The sequence below is a fragment of the Tyto alba genome, unplaced genomic scaffold (genome assembly GCF_018691265.1).
Source record: "Tyto alba isolate M040663 unplaced genomic scaffold, T.alba_DEE_v4.0 Super-Scaffold_27, whole genome shotgun sequence".
Lineage (NCBI taxonomy): Eukaryota > Metazoa > Chordata > Aves > Strigiformes > Tytonidae > Tyto > Tyto alba.
In genome coordinates this window covers 4230132-4255581 of record NW_024881301.1, presented here as the reverse complement: position 1 = coordinate 4255581, position 25450 = coordinate 4230132, and the positions used below count along the sequence as shown (strand labels likewise).

Below are 25450 nucleotides of genomic sequence, written 5' to 3'. Positions count from 1 at the left end.
TAATGTCCTGTAAATATTTTGTACTCTTCATTAGGTCATGTATTCTAAAAATATACGCATCATGGAAATCCAATAAAAATTATCTTAATGACTGTTCATATACAAAAACTTTGAGGATAAAAGGAGGCTGAGGGCGAAGAGTGAGGGCAGTTTAAAAACAGAACAGAAAACTCTATGTCCCAAGTAAATATGCCAAATGCACTTTATAGCAACTGAAAATCCCTTGAAGTAGCTAACTGGAAACTGTCATAGAATTTAACATGGCTGTCCCTTTTGCAGTCAGGTACATTTTCTTCAAATCACCACAGAAACAGCAGAAAAATGTGTTGCTGATGAGTCATTATCATTATAAAGATACAGGTATTCCTCTGAGGCTTTGGTAGCATCTCCTGGGGAGTGTAGGATAAACTGACCCTCCAGATGGCAAAGCCCTTAAGAGGAGGACTGCCTTATTGCCCAAAGTAACCCCAGCTGGAAAACAAAGTTATAATCACTTTTAATAACTAATCTATAGTAATTTTGGCTGTAGCCTGACCAAAATGAGAGCCTGGCATTCCCAGCATATCCCTGCTGTCACAGCAGCAGCAGAGGATATGGTGCTTCTTCCTGGCAAGCTGTGAAACAGAGCAGCAGTTCAACCAAATCCTCCCTAACTACTAGAAGTAACCATTTCAAAAGTCCTTTCTGCAACACCCCTTCATTTTTTTTTTCCTTCCTCTTCCAGGGGATCAAAAAGGAACCCAAGAACAAGGGAAAGCAGAGCTATGCCTACTCTTACTCTGCAGCATTGTCCTTGTAAGCCAAATTCAAGAATTCCTGGAGGACTGGGATCTTCACATGGGGTAGTTTCCATGGGTTTCAGTGGTTTACACCAGTAGACATTCTTACCTCTTATAGTATTTCTGGGTCAGGTCTTTACCCTCCTAATTCCAAGATCCTATACAGGAAACTGAGAATAACAAATAATGTCCTAGGGCAAGTTCTAAAATTACACCGAAAGGTAAACAAAAGTTACATACTATCTTGAATTATGAGAAATATTTTGATTTTCATTCATGTGGAACAAGGTCAGAACCTGCCTGTTCATCTCAAAGCAAGAAAAACAAATCATTTGTACCTCCCAGCAAATGTGACATATGCGGTCATTCAGCATCACTTCTTGGAAAACAGGCATTTCAGTTAGCATTTACCTTTTCAGTTGCTATAACAATTAAACCAGCATGAGCTTGTCCTTTTAAAACTCTACATTGAGTTATTTCTTTTGAACAGACAGAATATAAAATATATATAGTCTAGAAAGGGTAATAATGCTTCATGGAAAACCTCTAAATGGTTAGTGTATTCTCTTGAAAATGGAGTAAAAAGATGTTATAACATGCAGAAAGGATTTGCCTAACACAGTTCATGATGTGAACACAGCACAATGTACCTAAGTTGGCATGGCAAGAGTCATCAAGCATTTATAGCATGTCCATGCTGTAGCATGTGTCCATTCAGAGTGTAAGAAAAAACAGGAAAATAGTCTAGAAAATGGGGTAGTAGAAAGACTCTTTAGAAAAACTTACATTCATAAATCCAATATAACAACAATACTGTCAGAAGGCTTCACGCAAGCAGCTCTAGAGTTCTGTAAATGTACAATGCACAGGCACTGCTTCCAAGGTGATTTCCAAGGTATCGATTTCAGTGCTTTTTTCTCCTTTCACGAAGACCTTTACTGACTTCTTACTGGCCTGTCTCACTTTTGCTTGGAGGTTGCTCTCCAAGGACACCGTTTCTTGAGGAGAGCATTCCATAGCGCTTAGCCTCTCCTGGCAGCATTTTTGATAGCTTTGAAAACATTTGAAAGTATCACCGAGCTTTTCACGGGGGAAATAAGAGCACACTTCCACAATTGGCAGAGAATTACAGCCAGATTCATTTTTGCCTTTAAATGTTCGCAGGTTTGTGTTCGAAGTTGATCTGTAGTTCTGCAGTGCCTTGACACAAAAACAACTCCTGATGCATAACTGCTGAAGAACTGTGAGATCTTTGGTTATGGTGTTTCGGAAATTGGGCTTCAGGAGGAGATAGATAACAGGATTGTAGAGCGTGGAGGACTTTGCAAAGACAGCTGGCACAGCAAAGGCTAATGGAGGAATCTTATCTATTGATCCAAAAGCTGCCCACATGGCAATGATGGCATAAGGGCTCCAGGCAGCAAAAAATCCAATGCACACAGCAACACTCAGCTTGAAGAGAAAAAGAGAAAACAGTGAGTTAAAAAATTGCGTGCATGAGAAAAATAGACACCAAAATAATATATGCATAAGAATACCACCTGATTGAACCCCCTTATTAAAAGCGCCCCCGAACCTTCCATTGTACCTCAACTGCTCTCCAAATGCATATTTTTCTAGCAAATTAATTCTCTCTGAAACTTACTTCTACCTGAAACTTCGAGTTAAAATGTATCAACTCCTACATTTTTCTTCCTCTTCACTAAATTGCCTTGAGAACCCTTTTCAACCCAAAAAGGAATCCAGCTTAAAGAAAAAGATCTCATTCTTGGGAAAAGCTTATCTGGATTGCAAAGACATTCCAATCTACCGTCTAATTAATGAGTAATACTGGCTTTCCTGGCTACAGAACATCTTCCATAATTTTATTGTTGGTGCTCAACTGGAGCCACACACAGGTATATAACAGCAGAAAACCAGATTAATCCTGAAGGATTTACGAATTTACGTCCTAGTGCACAATTGTTTGTCCTAGTAAACTCTATGAAGAAAGCCTTGATAAGCCTTTTTTATAAATAAATAAATAAAAATTAGAAAAATCCAAACACCAAACAAAACCAACAGGTTTTATTGTATAAATTATCACAGAGATATGTAAAATGCAAGAATAAATATTGGATCTACAGTAAACATAAGCCTTGAGAAATTTAAAGCATCTAAGCATCAGCATGTATAGAAGACTAACCTGCTGAGCATCATTCTAAGCACTGTTTATAACTGAAGAGCACATATATTTTAAAGACAGAAACAAGAATATTTGTGCTCTTGAAGAAGGTTAACAAGTCTGTTCTTGCCAAAAGTATGTATTTCCAAATAAGGAAGACAGTAGAGAATCCATTCAATTTAGAGTAGTATTGTATCCAAGGGACATAAGAGATTACATAAGGAAAGTACTTTTGTTTTCAGCTGCTAATTGTGCCACCTGCCTGAGCTGCCCTCTGCAAGCAGGACTACAGAGCTGCTAACTAGCTCAGTTAACTGCAGATCCACCGCTTTTCTCAGTGATGCTCTGGCTATAGATCCAAGGTTGAAAAATCATGGATTTTTTATTGAGGGATGCCATTGTTGTGTTCAGAGTGAAAATGAAAAAGGCCCTGAGCACTAACACCGGAGGAACACATATTAGACTCTTTTAAGGCATAGAGGACTCCTCCAAATTATATTCTTTTCTTCCTAAGTTTAATAGTCTCACAGATTTTATTTTGCTAGAAGAAATGAATAGTGTTTGTCAAGAAATATATACCACAAGTTTTATGAGGAATGTCTATGGCATTTAACTGTTTTTTCTATTAGACTAAAATGTGTTTATGAATTTGCGTCTGTCTCTAGAAAGCTATTCACTATAATAAAAGTGTCACGAGGGAAATTTCCTATTTATTGGTGATAACAATTTAGAGCTCTAACCTGTTAATAAAAATCATTTGACAGAATTGAGAAACAAGGTATTTTGACAGAATGAGACTAGTTAAGAAAGTATGAAGAGGCAAATCCACAAGATAGAGTGAACTTAATTTTTCTCTTTTTTTTTTTTCCATAACATTCTATTTCTTCACATCAGCTGAAGGCCTGGCTCTATCTATGCATGTGCTGGTGCCATATGCATGGTTTTGTAATCATCAGCTGATCATGGCCAGTATTCAAGCCTGAAACTAAAAGCAGTCTCTGTGGCAAGTAATATGCCTTGACCCTTTATAATCACATTAAGAAGAAATGAACATTAGAATTGATTAGTGCATTCCCCAGATGGCTTATTTATGGTTACAATTAATCTTTGGGATTGTGATAGGTGTTACATTGTTCCTGTGAAAAAAAAAAAAAAAAAAAAAAACAGGCACATATTTTCAAGGAGCTTTCAGCCAACTTCCCAAAATGCATCAAGGAGGGGATTAATCTTGCATAACTTGAGCCGTCCAAAAACTTACATGTTAAATCTAAGTCAGTCTAGGTTCTTTATAATGTCAAAGGAAAGACAGACATATCTCCTCAAAGCAATTGATATCATTCAAAGATCTGTGTCTCAAACAGATGTGATGGATTGCTCTCAGGTCTTTGTCACTCACAGTTTTGAGGCTGTACTTAAGACAACTAACTTTTAGTGGAGCATAATTAGGCAAAAGGAACCTTTTTTGAGCTATTTAAGCATATCAACTGTATATACACATACATGTATATAGAAAGAGACTTTGTTATTCTTATTTATATTGTCATGCTACATATTGAGAAGTCTGGAGTTTAGTACAACAGTTTGGACAACACTTAACACTTTCTGCCTATGGTAAGAAGTATCAAGCCAGGTGCTTGTTGTAGTACCTCCACCTCCTTAAGCCCAAGATGATTCCAAGAAGACAGGTATGAGGTGTGGGCTAACTGGTGATGCCAGCATGAGATGGCAAAGAACATCAAGATTTTCATAAACACAACAAAAGAGGAGAATTTTAATGAGGCAGATATGGGGCAACTTTGTGAACATTCACGAGAAATTCACCAAGGTGCCAAACCAAAGGACACCTTTGTGTTTTTGCCAGCAAACAAGAACAGCAGCAGAATTGCATAGTGTCAACAAATGGGGAAATATTGTATAAGCACACTATACCTTCAAAGACAACTCCTTTACTACACATTCTTGGAGACATGGTGTATTTGTATAACTATAGCAAGAAAGCATAACGAGACAGCCATAAAAAGGAATTTCAATTACCTGCATATAAATGGTCAAAGATAATAACAATAAACTTCTGAAAGCAGAATAATCTTCTCCACAATCTCTTTCACTGTAAGGGACAGAGTACTTGTGAGTATGCATTCATTTTTTCCTACTGGTTCATACTTAACTTTGCTGATGACTTCTAAAAAAACTTCCTTAGTCCAGTGCAAAATACAGTGACCGAAGGTTACCTAAAAATCTAAATAGCAGGATAGAAACAAAGTGACATCAGTTCTGTAATTCAGGCCTCAATAACCAACTAGAATTCTGTGAATATGTCAGGAAAAAAACTTTACTTCCGCCTCAGGTAGGTTATTTCTATTTACCTCCGAAATGGTTGTTCAGAGTAAGTGGTCTGCACATTTGTTCTTTTATTTCATTAACGGACAAATGCCACATATCATCTACATACACCAAGGAGAACTGTTCATAAGTGAATATGACTTTGATACTATGAGACAGATCAACTACCCCATTCCATTACATCACTGTTGATTGATTCAACTATCTTTATTCTATACTTGATGGACAGAAGTCAGTTCTGGCCTTGGATTTCCTCCCATGAAGGTAATACCACCTGAGGCAGCAGTCACCTGTGCATCACTACACAATGAGACCAAGGCAGGACGACAGGCATGCTGGACTATAGCCGAGCCTTTTCACAATTTCACTCTAGACTCGAGCCCAACTTCCCTCATTAAAGTGAAGAAGAGGTGTATTGCCTAACTTTAGGCTCAGCCTATAATACATAGCTGCTAAAATTGCAGTAGCAGCAAACTGAGCCTGTATAGACCACAAGGAAATCCGTCATAAATTTGTGTGACTGATTAAGGAACATTGTGATGATGTGACTCAGAAAACTATGTGCAGGCCTCATAGAAAGGCATAAAAAAAATTTAGTTGTTATAGAAACTATTCCAAAAGGCAGTAAGTAATTCATTACATTTTGTAGAAAGTAAAATCAAGGGTTTATAATCCAAAATCCCTTAGTGTTAATGGGGAGATGATTTTAATGAACTATAAAGGACTTTCTGTAATGTCTTTATTTTATCATGGAAATAGAGAGAAAAACAGCTTCAGGTCTATGAGTTATCTTTTCATAACTGCACATATTGTGGAAATTTCTAACACTTTCCCTCATCAAAGTGACCATCAAGAGTGTCCCATTGTTGATAAGCAGTAGTATGAATAAAAGGCAATGCCTTCTTCCACATCTTGCAAGTGAGATTTTTATTTTAATTATTTGATCTCCATTCAAAGATCTCACTGGCCAGAAGAATCCCTACAGTTCTGTCCATCATACAAGGATGTAAGAAACATACCATTGCAGAATACATAGCATCCCCTATGTACCAATCACCCATTCTGACTGGGATGTTTGACATAACTTATTTAGTTTGCTAAGTATAAATCATTTCATAAAATGTAAAAATTTATATAAAGGTAGGCATATAGCAATATAATAATTTCCCAAGGTAAGGCAAGAAGTGATTTACCCTTGCTCCACGACTTAGCCTATAAAGGACTCTATCATAGCTTGTAAACAATATGATTTGGCATAGAAGAGCTTTCAAAAATCTTTTTAAACTTTACCCTTGTGTGCAGGCAAATCCTATACACAAAATCCTTCTTAAAAAATATCTTCTGGAGAAGCAACTAAACATAATTACAAATGAAAAAAATTTCTTTGTGTCTGTAAATCAAGCACAAGTTATTTTTCACATACCATATATGATGGTAGCTGACACTGCTCAGAAATGTAAAGGCAAAAATCTCTCTTGGGGGAATTACAGTTGAGTTGGAACATAGGGAAAACATGGTTTATAAGAAGAGCTTCAGAACAAAAAATACAAGTTACAGAGAATATTTTTACATTACAGGTAAGTAGAAGAATAAAATAGGCATTCTCCACTCGCAGCATTAAGTCATCTTTGTAGCTAGATCTCCAGCAGGTGTATGTCAATTCAACTCATGCAGACTGGAACAAGCCCTGGCTGTTGGCGCAAGCTGAGGATCTGATTCAACTGTTCAAACTAGTTGTTTACTGGAGTAGGTATTGAATAAGTCAAGGTGAATTCAGCTTGTTGACACATTTAAGTAAATGATGCTTTACAGGATTGAACCACTGGTGAGAATATCCCTGATGCAATGACACCCAGCAAGTCACCCAGGCACAAAGAGGCGGCAGTACCTTGTTGTCAGCCTACCAGAAACAAAGTCATGTTGCTTGTTCCCATGAAATAAGTGAAAACTATGCACATGTACAAATCTTTTACAGCTTCCCTCTTAGGATTACCGTATGTTTCTTTAGTAAGAATGCACAATGATTGGAAAAGATACTGGCTTAAAGTAAGTGAAAAACAGATTTTATCAAATCACATATTTTGGAAACTAATTAAAAAAGATAAACCACTTGATCACTATGGTTTTTATTTAATAAATTATTACAGCAGAAATATTTTATTTGAATGCTTGTTGTCTAACTTCTATTTCTAGCTTCTAGATGTCTAAATTGTGGAGATATTTTTCCCCGTGTTTTCAATAGAAAATTACTCATTTCCACATGCAAAAGCATATATGCATTTGTGTACATGCATACTAAAATTTTGCACATATCCTGTAACTGTACATGCAAAATCCTCTAGAGTGTCTAAACTTGTTAAAAAAAAAAAAAAAAAAAAAAAAACCTTTTCTCATGCATCTCTAATCATGCTCACAAAGGAATGTGTATTTTTGCAAGTCCAGTACAGATTTCTCAATCTATCAAGTTTATAAAAATTTGAACTAGAAACACAATACACCAACCATGCCTGATACATTCAACAAACCAAATTCTGAAACTGTCCATGGTTTTCCACTCCCCATCAGGGAAAGAATTTGTCAATTCCAGTCTGCTTCCAAATAACAAAGTCTCCAGGCCTATGGACAACTACCAATATCTAGAAACAGATTTCCAGATTTGCACTTCTACTGTACAGGAACCAGCACACAGTGCACCAGTTATTCTCTAAATTTTTTACTCTCGTCTTTTCTTTAAAACAGTCACCAAGGTAATTTCTATTAAAGTACCCATATTGTAAAGTATTACTCATTATAATTAAGAGAAAGTACATGAAGAATGAGAATACATGCATTACAAAATACATTTAATTACTGATGTGAAGCATTATTTCAAAGTTATGTTCTAGGCAGGTTTCTAGCAACTCATTTTGGCTGAAAGGATTTTAAAAGCCTTGTAGCTAGTCTAATAATGAATTGTTCAGCCATGTTCAAAAAACCCAAATACATCATATGCCTCAACAGCATTTTCTAAAAATGAACTAACATGTAAGCATCTGGTCCTCAGTGCTGCAAGTCTGAATCATTGCTCATCTTTCCTACAGGTCAGGTCCAGTTTGTCCTGGCCAGTACAAAGAGATGCAAAGCATACTTACTGCAAAAATTGCATCAGTGAGGCTCCCCTGAGCCTCATGCATTTTTGTATCCTGAAGAATTATCTTGGCAGGCTAGACTGCATGCATTAGATAACATGTGTATTGGGCGTGCATGACAAGGTTTTGGTAGCAGGGGAGGCTGCAGGGGTGGCTCCTGTGAGAAGCTGCCAGAAGCTTCCCCAGTGCCCGACAGAGCCAATGCCAGCCGGCTCCAAGATGGACCCATTGCTGGCCAGGGCCGAGCCCATCAGCGATGGTTGTAGTGCCTCTGAGATAACGTATTTACGAAGGGGAAAAGGTTTCTGTGTAACAGCAACCGCAGCCAGAGAGAATAAGTGAGAGTATGTGAGAGCAACAACTCTGTAGACATCAAGGCCAGTGAAGAAGAAGGGGAATGAGGTGTTCCAGGCACCGGAGCAGAGATTCCCCTGCAGCAAGTGGGGAAAAGACCACGGTGAGGCAGGCTGTGCCCCTGCAGCCCATGGAGGTCCATGTTGGAGCAGATACCCACCCATGGAGAGACCCCACACTGGAGCAGATTTTCTGGAAGGACTTGTGACACTGTGGGGGACCTACACAGGAGCAGTCTGTTCCTGAAGGACTGTACCCCATGGAAGGGACCCACGCTGGAGCAGTTCATGAAGAGCTTGTGGGAAGGATTAACATTGGGGAAGTTCATGGAGAACTGTCTCCCATGGGAGGAACCCCACTCTGGAGCAGGGGCAGAGTGTGAGGATTCCTCCCCCTGAGGAGGAAGGAGCAGCAGAGACAACATGTGATGAACTGACCACAACCCCCATTCCTCATCCCCCTGCACCACTGGGAGGGAAGGAGGTAGAGAAATAGGGAGAGAAGTTGTGCCTGGGAAGAAGGGAAGAGTGAGGGGAAGATGTTTTTAATATTTGGGTTTATTTTCTCATTATCCTACTCTGATTTGATTGGTAATAAATTAAAGTAATTTGCCGAAGCCAAGCCTGTTTTGCCCATGATGATACTTGGTGAGTGATCTCCCTGTCCTTATCTTGACCCACGTACCCTTCAATATATTTTCTTTCCCATGAGCAGCTGAGGGAGGGGACTGATGGAGCGGCTTTTGGTGGGCATCTGGTGTCCTGCCTGAGTCAACCTACCAGAACATGAAATCTAGAAATGTTGTGAATCATACGAGTTTTCAAAATAATAATTTCAGCGCAGACTGCAGCCCCCTATTGCGGATTTAATCAGAAGCCAGAAATCTCACTGGGCAAATTTATGTCCTTAGTAAGGCAAACAGATTTGACATCACAGACACTGAGTAGAGGAATTAAGACTGACAATCCCTAGAACATGCTAAAGATCCTGCTAAGCATGATATAAAAGCATCAGCGTGAGAAAATTCTATCTAACCTTTAATCGTCATTCATTTAGTATCAGACTGAATGAAGAGGAGCACTGCAGGCCAGGGACACAACAGGACACTGTCATGGTAGGGGTGACAATGCGCCAGTAGGCTACCTGACACTGACAGTTCTCTTGCTGGAAAAACTACAGTAATATCACTCATTTTCCCACTTAAATTACACAGACAAAATCTTTCTCCTGCATAGTGCTACTCAGCTAGGTGAAGCATCCAAAGAATGATTAACCCCCAGATCCTTTCCCCAGCACTCCAGCCAGGTTAGAAAGGGGCTCCACCTAACTAACACACAGTACCAGTAGATGTATCCTGGATTCAAAGACTAGGTTTTATAGTCTCATTGGCTAAACTGCTAAATAAAATTGTCTCAGGGACCACTGTCTGGATCTAGCACAGACTAGTCACCTCCATGCTGCATAGTGTTGGGCCTCAGGTCTCAGCAGCATTCTCTTGTGGTGTCTTGGTGGACTTAAGACATAATTATTGGGGGTTCAATGTACATTTTTTTCAGTTCAAAGTGGTTTTATTGCATGAGAGAGTATTTGTTGAATGTCCTAGGAAGGGGTGTTAGGATCATGTTAGAGTGCAGATGCTGCTGGGACAACACTAGCAAACTGTACAAGAGGGAACTGGTACAAGACAAATGTGACAGTCTTGCCCATATCACATTTTAGGAGCAGTCCCTGGTTTGTGCTATTGCCTGGCCTATGCTCAGGCACGGGTAAAAACCACACAAGGGAGCATGCTAACAACTAAGCAACAGGGCAATTCATGGGTCCGTGCCTGTGATCCTTGGCCTTATTTTCACTGACAATACAGAATTTGCCACCGTTTCCTGATACAACTCTCCAGATATGTCTGCTTTTGTCTGCTATCTTTTGCTTCCTAATTTGATAGGAAGACATTTGGGTTCTCAGTTTTCTGGTTCTGCACTCCTACAGCATCTAACAGTGCCTGGTCCTTTGCATTCCCGTGACATTTATTTCTACAACAATATAATTTTCATATACTCTAAAATTCAAGGAAACAGATATGTACCATACACCTGTAACACTAGGCTGCCCTAAGGATTCAAGACTGGTTTACATCAACCAGTATTTCAAATAACAAGTGAAGATTTCAACATAGGTAAAAAATTATGAATGTTATTAGGAGCCATTGCTAATCATTTTCTTACCTTGTCAGAGCCCAGCATGGAGCTATAACTGCAAGCTTCTAATAGATGTCATGTTTAGATAACAATACTTAGTGGGCTTGCTTTTTAATTATAAAATATATAAATACTGAATTATCTATAGATCTGTCATGTAACATGTAATTTCAGCCAGCTTTAATGAAGACCATGTAGATGCTTTAGATCATTCAGTCCTTAGCATTTACAACTCATATATGTCACTATTTTAAGCACCTGCCTGCAATTTCTTACTTGACAACTGACAGTGTGTCAATTATCTGTTAATTCCATTAAGCCAGTATAAGCTGTAGATCTTCAACCAGCCTGAAGAACTCCTGTTTAGGTCTCCAAATATATTGCAGTATTTTCAATGTAACAGCCAACCTCTATGTTTAAAAATTTAATCTACAGAAGAATAGTACTGTCCAGAAACATGAACAGAATTTGAGAATATATTATGAGAGTTGTGTAATTTTTTTTCACTCCACTTTATCCTCACTTTAATGAACTCCCTGGGACTTAGATGAATGTTTGCTATATTGACACATTCACTACAGCAATGAAGATTAGCAAATTCTTCTACCTAAATAATAAACTGACTAAAAAATATTCACTTTCAACTAAGCTTTATATACATGTGTGGAGACTACAGCATTATTGCTTAAAATTATCAGAATTATCGAGAATATCAGTAGGAAGGAGCAATGTACGGAAGGTGTAGAAAGGAGAGTTTCTGGTCAAGTTCAAGAAAGACACTTTTGAGTTAGGCCATGGGCTTATAAAATTCTATGCCTCTGAAGATATTTTACGAATAGCAGAACAACTGTAGCCTGTAGGCACAGATGAGGTAAACCTGCATGCTGTCAGGGCCAGTCCATCCAACACGTCTGAGACCAATGGTTAGAATAGGCAGAGAAGCAGAGTTTCAATGTATTCAGCATCTTGCATGTCTTGACTTGAAGTATTTCTCTGTACAAAAGAGAACCTTGACAGTATATGGATGCTCCTGGTACAAAATTATTAATAAAGGATACTTCACTATAATAAGTTAGAAGTAAATTTTCTGCTTTTTAAGAAATCTGTTGCAAAAAGATTTTGAATCAGTCTTGAGCATTAATGAATTAGAAGAATCAAGCATTCCTGAGATTATGTTATTTAAATTGAGAGGACTACATGTTGTCCTTCCTGTGAATCACATATGGTCCCTCATTTGTCTCTTATGTAGAAGCTTTTACTTACTTTGGCAGCCAAATTTATTCTTGTCTAGAAACAGAGAAGAATATTTGCAGCAAGTGCTTAACTTTTCTCAATTTGTTTATGTGATTTGCTTATTGCAGCAGAGCTTTAAAGGATTCTCTATTTCCAGAGGCTGCAAAGTAGGAAAAATGAGCTCTCAGGAGGTAATTAGATAAGGACAGGACAAAGCCAATAAAATGATGCTTTCTTCTTTCTTTTCATTTTTAAAGGACTTGCTATGGGTGAAGCTATTCTGCTGAGAATAGAAAGCTTTTCCTACAAATTGCTTCTGACAGGGTAAATGCAACTATTTTCAAAATCTGTGAGACTTAGTCCAAATACATGCTTATAAACATCAAATTAATTCCACTGAGTTTTTTTATGCCTCAAGGGACTATTACAACCTCTACTTTGTTTTTCTGCAAAATAATATGCCAGTGAGCCAATGCATTGCTAAAATACAGGAAGAAGTGAAAAAAAAAATATTAATTCACAGGCAAAGCTTTGAAAATTCATGTAATGAATTTTACTCCTCCCTTCATTCAAAGCACAAAAGAGTAAAAAGAGTAAAACCAGTAAACTACTGTTACAGTACCATGGTTCAGAAAAAAACACACCTGACTCATATTGGTGTCTGCTCTAAAACAAGTCAGTGGGCCTCTTTCCAATGATTACTCTGCTCTCGAGACCTTGGAACAGACCTTTGGCAGCATTTTTTTAAGCAGTCTGACATTATTTTGTTCACTTATTCATTTGTACATTCTTAGAGACAGCATCTCACTGTATCTGCTCAGTTTAATGGTGCTGAGTTGTGCAAGATAAAGGTAATTCTTTAACTGTCTTGCTAAAATACAGCAAAAAATATGTTGAATGGTATCTAATTGCTACTGCCCAAAATTTTTTGCTAGCTACCTACTTATTTTAAGGTGAGACTTATGATTAGTACACAGCTTACAAAAAGTGTACAAGATTTTGTAGGACCTGCAAATCTGGAAAGCCTAGGGTATAGCGGTGATCACTATAAATGAACTTGGCAAATAAGACTACACAGAAATGAAGACAACTTTACTGAAAGGTCTAAAGCATAATGAAAAAGTCTTTCTGAGCCATGCTTACATAGGAATCAAAAAGCACTTCTTTCAGTTTTCACTATTATAAATGTTTACACTGCACAAAAGTAAGTCAACCATAAGAGTGATCATCTATATTAAAATAACAGAATCTCAATTTCATATTCTCTCCAAATTAAATATTTGTTTTCTGCAATAACAAGCTTTGATAGTAAGACTTATTCAACATGTTCTTTATCAGTTGGCCAGATCTCCCTAGCTTGCCTAAAGCCTACTGCCTCCACCTCAAAGCAATAAATATTGTAGTCAATAGTGTAGGTAATGCAAGTGTAAGTCTGGCATTAAGACTGTTTGTGTCTTCATGCAGATTCTGTCACTTCACACACATTTAGAAACAACACACTGACCACTAATTCCCAAAAGCTTTGAAATGCCTGCAGCAAATCACAATGCTGTTGTGCCTTACAACTAAAGCATCTGTATAACATGGACAAAATCAAGAAAGGCATTGAACAGCTGTAATTCTTCTATTACTTCAGGAGTAGATTTACCCATTACAATGAATTATTCAGATTTAGCATCTTGTATTCTAAACTGTAGGTCTCTGAAGAGTAACCTTTATCCAATTTGATTTCCATAATATTTCCTATTATGGTCCTAGATCTTCCCACCTGCAATTAGACACAGCTTTCAAGATTGTTTGGATATATAATACTTCCAGTTTCAGAGTAGTGTGACATCCTCCATTAATGTCGGTGGTAAAATTTCTCTTAATTTAACAAAAAAAAATAATCTAATGAGGATTAAAAAAACCCAAGCACTATGTCCATGTATTGCAGAAACCCAGTTTAAGACCAATTAACCTTCAAGGTGTATAGGTTTATGTTGTTTCTCTGCAAATCATTGTATTCCATAAAAAGAACAAAGTTAGATACTCAGTTTCTTCAATAAAAAATATTAGGAGAGTGATGTAAATTATTCAACCTTCTCCTATTCATCCAAATGATATATCAGTGTTTTAAATCAGGTTATTCAGAAGTACCACAAATTACAGCCACAAAGAAATACAAGTTAAGTACCAGGAGATTTGTCCGAGGTCATACATGAAGTTTGAGTTAGATCAAAAAACTATACACAATCTCTAAGGCCAAAGGCTTACCCCTTATGATTCAAATTGAATGTAATGCAGAGCATCCAGAGATGGTATTTAGAAAAATATTTGATGAGACTTGAAGTTACACTCATAGTGGTTTTACTCCTGCAACATCTAGGAAGAACTAGGATGTGTTTCTGAAATGGTTTAATCCCAAGGAACTCCTGCAGAAGAGACAATTTTCTGCATCTCTACTTGCATTCATAATATTTATCTATTTTATCTATATGCTCAGAGCATGTTTTCTCCAGAAGCTGGCAAACCCATGCACCTGTGAAGAGATCACATGAGAACAAGTGTCCTCTGTATGCATTATAATTGATTTTTATAGCACTATATAATAATAAAAGCAATATCAGTAGTTAGCCAACCTTGCAAATTCACAAGCACAAAAGCACTAATAGCACTATACAACTCCCATTACGTTTTCTAAAAGTCTTGTTATTGTAATTCTAAAATATCACAAAAAGAAAAAAAAACTACAGACATCTTTTAACATGGGAAGTAGATTTCCAATAGTGAATGTTATCTGTATTTTATTGTTCTTTTTTTAATAAAAATAATCAATTGCTGATAACCAAATAGACTAAAGTGGGCCTAAATTGAACACTCTGGCCTGATTATGTTAATATGGTTTAGGAAAGAGATAGCCACTTAGCATGCAGGGCAGCACAGACTAAAGTAAACTGCAGGAACCTGGGAAACGTTTATGCTTACAGAGCCTCAAGGCATAGGCAGTCACCAAGCAAGAGCTTCCATAATCCAGTGTCTAAGTCCCATTTTGAGTGCCCAAGTAATTTTCTGGATTTTGCTTTTCAAGACTGAAGCAATATTCAAACACTTCAGCTGAATCTGGATCAGACCGTGGAGGCACAGATCAAACTGACCAGGACTCCTGCGTTACAGTGACCTGATGTCACAGGAAAAATGGGAGAGGCTGGAGGAGGAATGGGCTATAAATTGTCTCTAAATTGACAGGTTCTACAAGGTAGTCTCTATTGTGGCTCAAATCCAGCAAGAAGAACTAAAATTCAACAAATAATCATTCCAAATATATCACAAAATTGACATATTTGGGGAGGATTGTTTTTACAGTTTCTTAAGAAAGAAAACCCCAAAAATGTTTCTTCTCTCTGCTTTTATGAGTTTGATTTAAACCATCCTCTTAGCAGATGTCTCTAAGAGATGATAATGTATAAGTAATTGTTGTTTGTATTATTATTATTCCAGGATGAGATTCTCTATAAATAAGCAGTGTCAGAGTAACTCAAAGAGTTTACAACCTAACAGTGAAGATTATAGCAATTTTGACGGGAAAAAAATCAGAGAATAAAAAGAAGAAAAACTTGTCAGTATGTGACAAGCAGTTCTGCTAGTGTTCCAGCAGCCCAACAAATATCAGCCTCTATAATATACCAACATGACTTTTTTGTGATAACATTGCAAAGGAAGTTTTGAAGGACATACTGTTTTCATTTTGCCAGTGTTTATTGTAAGGAGCTCATGACAAGTAGCATCGAACATGCATGCACATTTCTGAGTGTTGTGAGCATACAGTGTAACCAGCATGTTTGTCTCACTGAATGGGAGTATAGAGGTCAATTAGGACAAGCTGTGAAGAGTCCTAAAAGTTAATTAAAGAGCTAAAGGATAATATCTTGTAGTCAAATGAAAGACTTAAGAAAATTAATGTCTACTGAATACCCAGAATAGGGCAGGAATATGCTTAAGAGTTCTAGTTGGGTTATGTTCCATCTAAGAGTTATTACAAAGAAGGAGTAGGTAAAACATGGGCATAACTCTTTAGTTCTTAAACTGTTTGGATTGAGGAAGATATTTAGGTTACAAGACCATGCAGTACATGGGAGGATGGCATTTCCCACAGTGGTCAAAACAAAGATTCTCAAAGGGAGAGAAAGGACAGATTAAGATGTCTACTGCAGTTACACTGCACTTGGTAGTCTGAAGAGATGTCAGAAAGAGACCAAGTTTGTTAGGATGAAAACAGAAAGATCATCTGCACAGAGGCAGATCTGTGAGCTATCCAATTGTATTTGGAAATTAAAATGTCCATATCCCTGAATAGAGAGAATGACCAAAGATGACTCCAAGCAGAAAGTGAAGGGTGGTGAGGAAGATACTTTGAAGGACATGCTAAACAAATGAACAGAGAAGTGAGAGAAGGATTCACTGAAATCAAGACAAGGATTTTCTACTGCAGATAATTAAGAGTCAAGAGGTACCACTCATGTCTTTCAAGAGGTATGTTATCTAAGAGTGAAGCACACCTAACGTCAGCTGCAAAGTTCCTCTTCTTATTTTTGATATATTAAAAAGAAAGATACTGATCTTCTCCTGGGAAGGGACAATTCGGCAGCAGGAAACAATTTCCACAACTCCTACAACCACAGGTTTAATTTTACTGTATAAGCTAGTGAAACACAAACCATCAGAGGCTTTGGTTCAAAAAGTATTTAGAGAGATATACTTTTTTTGTGACTTTGTCCTTTGTTCAGTTACACACAAGGGAATTTGATCTCTACATTACTATTTAAAATATAAAGCTTAAGCCTGGATCTCCTTAGATGTCTGCAGCTGAGCAAACAGAATTCACTTACTCAAAATCAGACTGGCTTTCATGAGCAATGGTTCCTGAGCATGAGACCCAAACTCACTTCTACTTAGTGCTCCAATTTTTAACCTCCTTTTTGATTAAAGGTCTGAAATCTTAATTTTCACAAGTAGTGAAACTCTGTGAGCTCAATTATCACCCTCCAGAAACAACACGTCTACTATTTGTATGTTTAGAAATTCATTGCCATGAAGCAAATCTGCACAAGACGATACTGTTGTCCAAAATAAAAATGTAGTAGGGACCAACTTTTTTCCATTTTTATTCCCTTATCAGGACTTTTCTTGGTCCTTAAATGATGCTTCCCAGCTGTGCCAAAAACGGCTTGCCAGAGGCTAACTTTCAAATACCTTGACAGTAATGGCTTGCGGGTTGCTCATCCTGGTGGGGCCGGAGACATGTTGTTCCACGGCTTTCCTGGATTCTTTCACAGTTACCAGAATAAGAGAGTAGGAAGTGACGATTACTCCACAAGGGAAAATAAAACAGAAAACAAAGAGGGCTATGGTGTAAGACATAGCCACAACATTTACGTTGGTGGAATGCCAGTCAATGCAGCAGGCTGTGCCATAGGGCTCCACTCCATATTCTCCCCAGTGAGCTAGGGGAGAACAGGCAAAAACCGCGGCATAAGTCCAAGCACAGGCTATCAAGATTTGTCCGTGTTTTCTCCTGAACCTGTTCCCTGGAAGACACAAAACAATCGGTGAAGATCAACATGGTTACCATGTCTGCATGGAGTTTCCCATATGCAGGCAGCTGAGCAGGGTGATTAAGAAGGATAACTTTAACAGGTGTTCAAAATACTACAGAATATTAAAGATGTGTAAGAATAGGGCATTGTTCACAATAATTTGAAAAAAATAGGTAGCTGAATTCTCTGGTACATGTAGGATTCTTAGCACAACATAAATCTGTATGAATAAATCTCTATCAAGATAGAGCAATAAACTCTGATAAAAATTGTTTATTCAGGCCAGCCTTGCTTTCAGATTGGAACTCATATTCCATCTTTCCAAATGATCACCCTGACTTAAAACAGTCTAAAGATAATCAATTGCATATATCTAGTCCTATCATTAATTAACAATGATCACAGAAATAAGAATTGTTTGACTGGATGTAAGAGATCCCTTCTATAAAAATACTCTCTAGGATATGCAATGTAGAAATGGTGGTTTACATTCACTTGAAAAATTGACTAATTTAAGACAGAAACATTAGCTTACCATAAGCTGGAAAACAAATTTTGAGGCAGCACACAATGCTCAGTAATGTCAGTGTTGAGAGACTACAGATCCCAAACAGCACCCCACAAAATGCATAGAACAAACAAATCTGTTTCCCATACAGCCACCTGGCAAATAAACAAGAAAATTAATTCTTAGATGCTATTCTTCTTTCTTAAATGCAATAACAAATGGTAGAAATATATTTACAGTTGTTAACCTTAAAAATTCAATAAAACTGCATGATTAAATTATTTGCTGGTCAATGATCAATGACAAAAAAATATTCTCATTTGAAAAACTTACAGCTGGTAAAGTAATCATGTCCTTCTTTATTTTTATGATTCACATTTAAGCTTTTATATTTTTATTAAACAAAACAATATAACTTAATGATATTTTGAAAAGAAAAATTGAAATGCTTATCACTAGTAGGCCTAGGTCATAAAATAATACAGCTTATTATTATTTCTGATATCTCTATATATAATTTTAAAACTAGTTTTCATCAAAATCAACACATTCTCTTGTGAAGGTTCTCCAAAAGAACAAAAATTTTATCTGAATCACTATACACCCTCCCTTTCTATTCAGACACCATCAGTATTTGTAGTAGCAGTTATCAAAAGCCCCATTATAGATTTTGCTGACATCATCTCCACTAGTCAATATATTTAACAATATTTTAACACAGAAATTAATGTGGTAAAAACAAGTAATTACTGCATTTTTTTCTCTTATTTTTTATTTTGATGACAAAATGAGAGAAAGCTAGATAGGAAAAGAACAGAGATAGATTTTTTCACATGAAAACATGTGTTCATTTTGTTCATTTTGGTTAACTGAAAAGAAAAAATTACCCAGGGGTTATGTTGGGTGAGGTGCTCTCCATCTCTTTTATAAAATATATTTTACTTAATTACATTATTAAACACACATTCCTAGGTTTCTCTGTAAAGTGTTTTGGGAATCAAAATCAGCAATGCATATTCACATTTGTACAGTTGTGAGACCTTCTGTAATAACTGGTGTAGACCAAAATATTACAAATATCAACCAATCCCAAATCCTGCAGAACAGCTCCTGACAACTACTTCTTATCTTCCTTCACCTTTTCTATCTAATTCTCTTTTCTCAAACACTTTCATACTCCCTAGGTTGCACAAATACTATCTGAGGTCTAGTAATGAATCTCCTAAGCCTCCTAAAGAGGACAAGAGCACAAAAAATTGATCTTCCACAAGGATATGAGGTTGAATTCACGTGAATAAAGAGGAGGGAAGTGGAGAAGGAAGAAATTCTAATTTCAGAGTGTTGGCCTAAAAATTAATCAAGAGCACAACATTTCTATGAATCATCATTACGTCCACTTTTGGAGATCATAAGTAAATTCAGGGGTTTATTTTTATGGTACCAAATTTCACTGTCCAACCGAAAAAAAAAAAAAAATGAAGCATTTCACTATCACTTGACTAATACTACCCACAAAAGATAAATACAATAGGAAGTGTATGTTTGGAACACAAATAATCTCAGTCCTGTAAAAATCAAAAAGATAGTAACCTCCAATAGTCACAATTGCTAATTAACACCAGCAGTCCATAAGCCTGCTGATACAAAGCGTATTTCTCTCAATCCCTCTAATTAATTCCCACTTTTATGACAAGAAAAGTGGCAGAGTAATTTGGTCTCCATCACTGATACAGCCCTCCAGAGCCTGCAGAAGTTGTTAAATATCATGTGCATCGTGAACAAACCTGTGTGAAAGGCTGGAGGTTACAGCTAGAGGGTACAATGTCAGTGTCATACCAAGGTCACTGATGGCGAGGTTAATAATGAAGTATTCTGCTGGTTTCAACAAATTCTTTTTCTTGTAGGAGACATACAGGAGAATATTGTTCCCACACAAGGAACATATTCCTGCAGAGAAACACAGAATATGAAGAAAAAGTTACTTTCAGGCATCCTGTTTTTTTTTTCCCCGAACAAGAATAATGTGCTGTCATCACAACTAGCATTTATCAGATAAAATTCTGTCTTTTTTATATCTGCAGTTTTCTCTTCTTTATATTTCTTTTTTTTATTTTTTTTTTTTTTTTTTATCATTATTCCTGGTTTCTTCCTGTTTTGTCCATCAAACTACCTACAAAGATCTAATGAATAATTTTATACATTAAGTTAACTGACCTGCCAAAAATAACATTTTTCTTCTAGGAAGCTGGCATTAATTAAGCCAGAGACAATATCTCTCTAGCACTGCGCACGTTTTCCCAGTTCCAGGTCTAGAGCTCTCCATTCACTAACCCTTCTTCCTTTCTCTTTGAGGCATTTTCTCAGAGGTGCCTGTTATAGTTCCTAGTAATAATAGGCAATACAGCAAGAATGTTGAATTATGCATGAAAGAGAAGAATGTAGTTATGTCTCTGCTGTGTAGATAGAACTATTTTCTCTGGGAATGCTGGATTTACTATGAGACCTGAGAAGAAACTTCAGAAGGCTGAAAGTAGTCTAGTAGAAGACAAGCAGTTTTCTCTCTACCTTTAAATTAACAGGGGCAAAACCTATGATGGATACACAAAGTTAGGTAAGTTAGGTGACTATCAGATTAGAAGGTCAGACAGCAGTCTAAAACCAGAGTTTTAGGCAGCCTTTTACAGACACACAAGAGCAACACATAAAAATGTAAAAGCTTCAGAGGGCCATGGGAATGAGAATGCCTAATGAATGGGAGGGGCCCTTAATTAACGTCATGTGAAATCAAGCTGTTGAAGAGAGACTAAGTGCTTTTGTGGACCTCACTGCCTGTCCCTGCATACCTTTGGAAAAAGGAACACATTACCTGTAGAATACAGATAAATATTGACATAGAAATTGAGGTTAACAAGTTGCATAGAGACCAAAAACCAACACTTTTGGATTATACCCATAAGAGAATATGTCTCATTTATTTGTACTCTCATAGGGAAAAAAAATATGTAATTTTCCCCAATATTCTACAGATTATAATATTTTCTCATAGAGAAATGGCAGATTAGCAAATCATGTTAGACATTGATACTAAATTACTTTCCATCACTGATCTTCTTAATCTCATTTAAGATATCTGTAATTTAAAATCTGGAGAGGGAAAAGATCTTCTTGTATTCTGCTTCTGCAAATATCAAACAGTTTTGTTCCAAGACTTTTTCTTCCAAGACTTCAAAAATATAACAATGAAAACACAGTAAAATCCAATCATTTTGTTTGAATCTAAAATTATTATTTCAATTTTCTTCTCACGTTTTAATATTTTTCAGTGTTTCAGTTATGTTTCAATCTGATTATCACTTGGTATCTCCAAAAGGAACCTAAGCAAAATCAAGTTGGCTGAGGTCAAGGAGCACAGATCACCAGACTATCCGGATATGTTCTTTTACTGTTCCAAGTAAGATTAATTTTAACCAGAATGTAAAAATTGTAGCCACATCAGAGTTATCACTTATACTAAATATCTTCAGTGGCTATAATACAGCAGAGTCCATCATCTGTCTGTTTTTGTCTGGGTTACCAGCTCAGGTCCATATATGTATTTAACATGCACCAACAGGCATCATAGTCACTTTGGGATCTGATTGACTGTATGGTCAAAGCCATCACTGTTCACATGTTTCCATTGTAAAATTCCTGGAGGGAGAGATGGCAAGAGGTTCTACCTAAAACATTTTTTTTCCTTTTTAAGCATATATTTTTTCTTTCAAATATTTTGTGTAACAAAATACCACTTATTGGAAAACTCTTTTACATGTTTCTCATTCCTCCTCATATTAGCAACTGACTAGTATGTATGTCTGACACACTAACTAGTGAGTGAGGACACAAGCTGAGAAGAGGCTCAGTGATCAGCATGGTCAATTATCACAGGATCCAGAAAGAGAAACTTAAAAAGAAAGTTAATGAGGCAACACTATGTTGTATGACTAGCTGAACAAAAATGGGAGAGGCAAACATGGAACAGACAGATGAAATTTTCAATATTTTATCAGCAGTGTTGTCAGTAAATATGTCTGCATCTTATTTATTGTTGATAACATATAGAAAACATCAAAACCAGAAATAAAGCTACTGAAGAATATTTCAAGTCCATTTCACTGTAGAAGAAAGAGCGTGAAGTTTTTGATGAGAAATTACCCTATAGTTACCTGAACCAGCTCTGCAAATTCAGGAGTATAAATACTGCAGGGATGTGTCTCTAAATTGATATGCATTGCCTTCTCTCTAACAACATGGCCCCCTTCCCAGAAATCTCAATTTCTAAGGCAGTGACTTGATGTTGGCCATAAACCTGATCTTCCCAGAACCTTCCCCAGACATGTTATAATTACTGTTTTCAGTATTTTACTTCAGGCATTATGAGGAGTCAGGAAGTGTTGCTCTATGGTTTGCAGTTATCTGTGGAAGAGACACTCTGGTTTTCACACTTAACAGTGAACACTGGGGTGCCAAGGCCTCAAAATCCAGCATTCATTTCCCGCTTTATATTCCTAGTACTGAACGAAGTTTTTGTACCTAACTTAAATCACAGGTTAAAAACCTTTTAATGATTTTACTCTGTGATTTTTTCCCTCTTTTTATGAATATAGATAAATTAATCCGTGTCAGAACCAAAATTTACTTTTACAGTTAAGCTTCCTTTACCACATCAAATATGGCTAAACCTCTATACCATGAAATCATACTTACCAAATACCATATAACATATTCCAACAACAATATCAGCTGATTCTGTTATTTTGGACCGGAATGTTGAATTACCAAAAGATGGGCCCATCTGAAAAACAAAACAGGATACAGTATTAGAAATTCAATATCCAAGCAGGCACCCGTGAGCTCTTTGCAAGGTTGTAAGCTTTTCTGTGGGGGAAGGACAGGGAGAATTGTATATTATTTTATTTTCTGAGTTAATGAGTAATTTATCTGAATGGAGGGTGAAAAGAAGACAGAGCCAGGGTCTTTTCAGTGGTGCCCAGTGATAGGACAAGAGTCAATGGCCATAAACTGAAACACAGGAGGTCCCCTCTGAAGATCAGGAAACTTTTTCACTGTGGGAGTGACCAAGCACTGTCACAGGTTGCCCAGGGAAATTGTGGAGTCTCCATCCTTAGAGATAAAAAAACATCTTGACATGATCCTGGGCAACTGTCTCTAGGTGGTGCTGTTTGAGGAGGGGGTTTTGACCAGAAGACCTCCAAAGATCCCTTCCAGTCTCAACCATTCTGTGATTCTGTGTAATCTGCAGCTGAAATCTCAGCCTAGAACTGAGGTAAACCAATTTCTATTAATTTGAGAGATTCATCCAAATATGAGAATGTCACAACATTACAAATGCAATTGGTGAGCGAGGGTGCATTAAATTTTGGAAACGTGACTGGGCTTAATAAGGTTTGTTCCAGAATATTACTCATCACCACTTTACAACCACCAGAGGAACCAAGGTAAGAAATCTTAACAACAAGGTGTACAGAAATACAAATATAAACTTAAACAAACAAACACAAAAACAAAAAAAGTGTGAAGAGCATCAGAATAACTAATAAGTAGAGACAAGAATGTATGAGATATGTGTGTGTATACACTTAATTCTAGAATTTATTTATACCATTTAAATTGTAACTTTTCATAGGGTTGAGGCAAATAAACTCTTTCTTTCTGTCTTCCACAAACATTATACTTTTACTTCCCATCTCTGACCTCCACCTTTCTGAATCTGTTTCATTGAGTGTATTTGTAAACCTGTCTATAGAACTTTGTGCTTCTCCAGCCCAGAAATTAGCAAAGTATATGACAGAATAAAGCACTGAAGGTAAATCAACAGCCCTTCCTTTAGTGTATAGCTCCTGCCAATTCCCTTAGGCTACAACAAATTGAACTATCTCAAATTTCAGGAAGTGGGTTATTTAATTTAAGAGAGAATGATTTCAGGTATCCTATGTGTCAACTCTGAATATAACTACAGGTGTTAGTACAAAGTCTTCAGCAAAGAGACATATTTTCTCTGACAAGTCAAGTCAATGGGATATTGCTCAGCTTTTGCTAGCAAAATCCTTTGTGAATAGACTTACACTAATGAAAAAGAGCTTCTGCCAACTGTCTTCATGTGGGTCTGAGATACATATGGGTGTAATACAGGAAAAAGCCAGAGTTACCAGTGTCCTCTGTCATTCCTGTTTTCAAGGAGCCAGCTATGGAGCCAGCCCTGTGAGGCAGTCCAGACCTTACTGCCCATGCAGATGAGTGCAGGATCAAAGTGAGGACAGTAATGTGGGATAAAATTGCAATACACCTGCTAGAGCCTATACCTGGACACATAGATGCTCTCACATAAGGGTTTAACAAATCACACAATTTAAGGACAAAGACCTCAGGTGGAGCTGCTCTCTACCACAGTCAGAAAGAAAGAAAGAAGTCTAGCAAAGGCTAATTTTTCTGTTTGTTTTTCCTCCTCTTGCAGTTGCTGTTGCTCTATTGTCTTATCCAGTATTAGAGAGATTATCTGGACTTGTTCTTGCCAAATTGAAGTTACCATGAAAATATGATGACAAAAGATCAGTAAATCCTCCAGATAAATTCACCGGCCTTTGCCTCAGATAATGGTAAATACATTTCCACTGTCAGTCATTTCTGGCTTTCTCTTTGCTTCCATTGAGTTTCTTATTGCAAAGGGAAAGCCTCTGTCTCCTGCTTGATCACTGTGGACAGCAACAGGCTCTCACTCCATCTCCAGTGAAGCAGCAACACACCCTTACACATTTGGCCTGGGTGCAACAAGGAAAATATCAAAGAAAAAGCACCCAGAGGAATTCAATCACCTTAGCAAACAGCTAAAACTCCCAGCTCACATAACACTTAAACCCACTGCCTTTTAGCTAACTGGTGTGTATCTACATTAAATAATGGTCTTGTAGATGCATTTCTTTCTTTCTGTGTAATAAGGCAGAGTATCTAAATTCAGATTATCTGTCTTCTCTACAGCTTCCTATAAATTGCTTATTCTCCCAGTGGTCCTTCAGTTGTTATTACATAAACCCCTGCTGCTTCAATTGCTATAATCCAGTATACCTCCAACGAAACCAAAAGGACTATATGTTTGTTCACCAGGTGTTCGGT

The 25450-nt window shown here is 37.1% G+C and overlaps 1 protein-coding gene across 1 annotated transcript; it reads right to left on the bottom strand.

Annotated features, from left to right (window-relative positions):
• Window positions 1-1619: 1619 nt before the first annotated feature.
• On the bottom strand, window positions 1620-23114 carry LOC104357224 (opsin-5-like). The gene is made up of 5 exons (XM_042798189.1): window positions 23027-23114; window positions 20065-20227; window positions 18308-18435; window positions 17429-17763; window positions 1620-2231 (listed from the first exon to the last, which is right to left on the bottom strand). Exons 1-5 carry the CDS (start codon window positions 23112-23114, stop codon window positions 1620-1622), a joined length of 1326 nt encoding a protein of 441 aa, XP_042654123.1.
• Between the last annotated feature and the right edge of the window lie 2336 nt (window positions 23115-25450).

Excerpts from the sequence above, each read along its gene's own strand:
- LOC104357224 (XM_042798189.1), bottom strand. The coding sequence starts at position 23,114 with ATGGGCCCATCTTTTGGTAATTCAACATTCCGGTCCAAAATAACAGAA. Across the intron at positions 20,228-23,026 it reads AATATGTTATATGGTATTTG|GAATATGTTCCTTGTGTGGG; the intron begins GTAAGTATGATT and ends GTTTCTCTGCAG. Across the intron at positions 2,232-17,428 it reads CGCAAGCCATTACTGTCAAG|CTGAGTGTTGCTGTGTGCAT; the intron begins GTATTTGAAAGT and ends TTTCTCTTCAAG.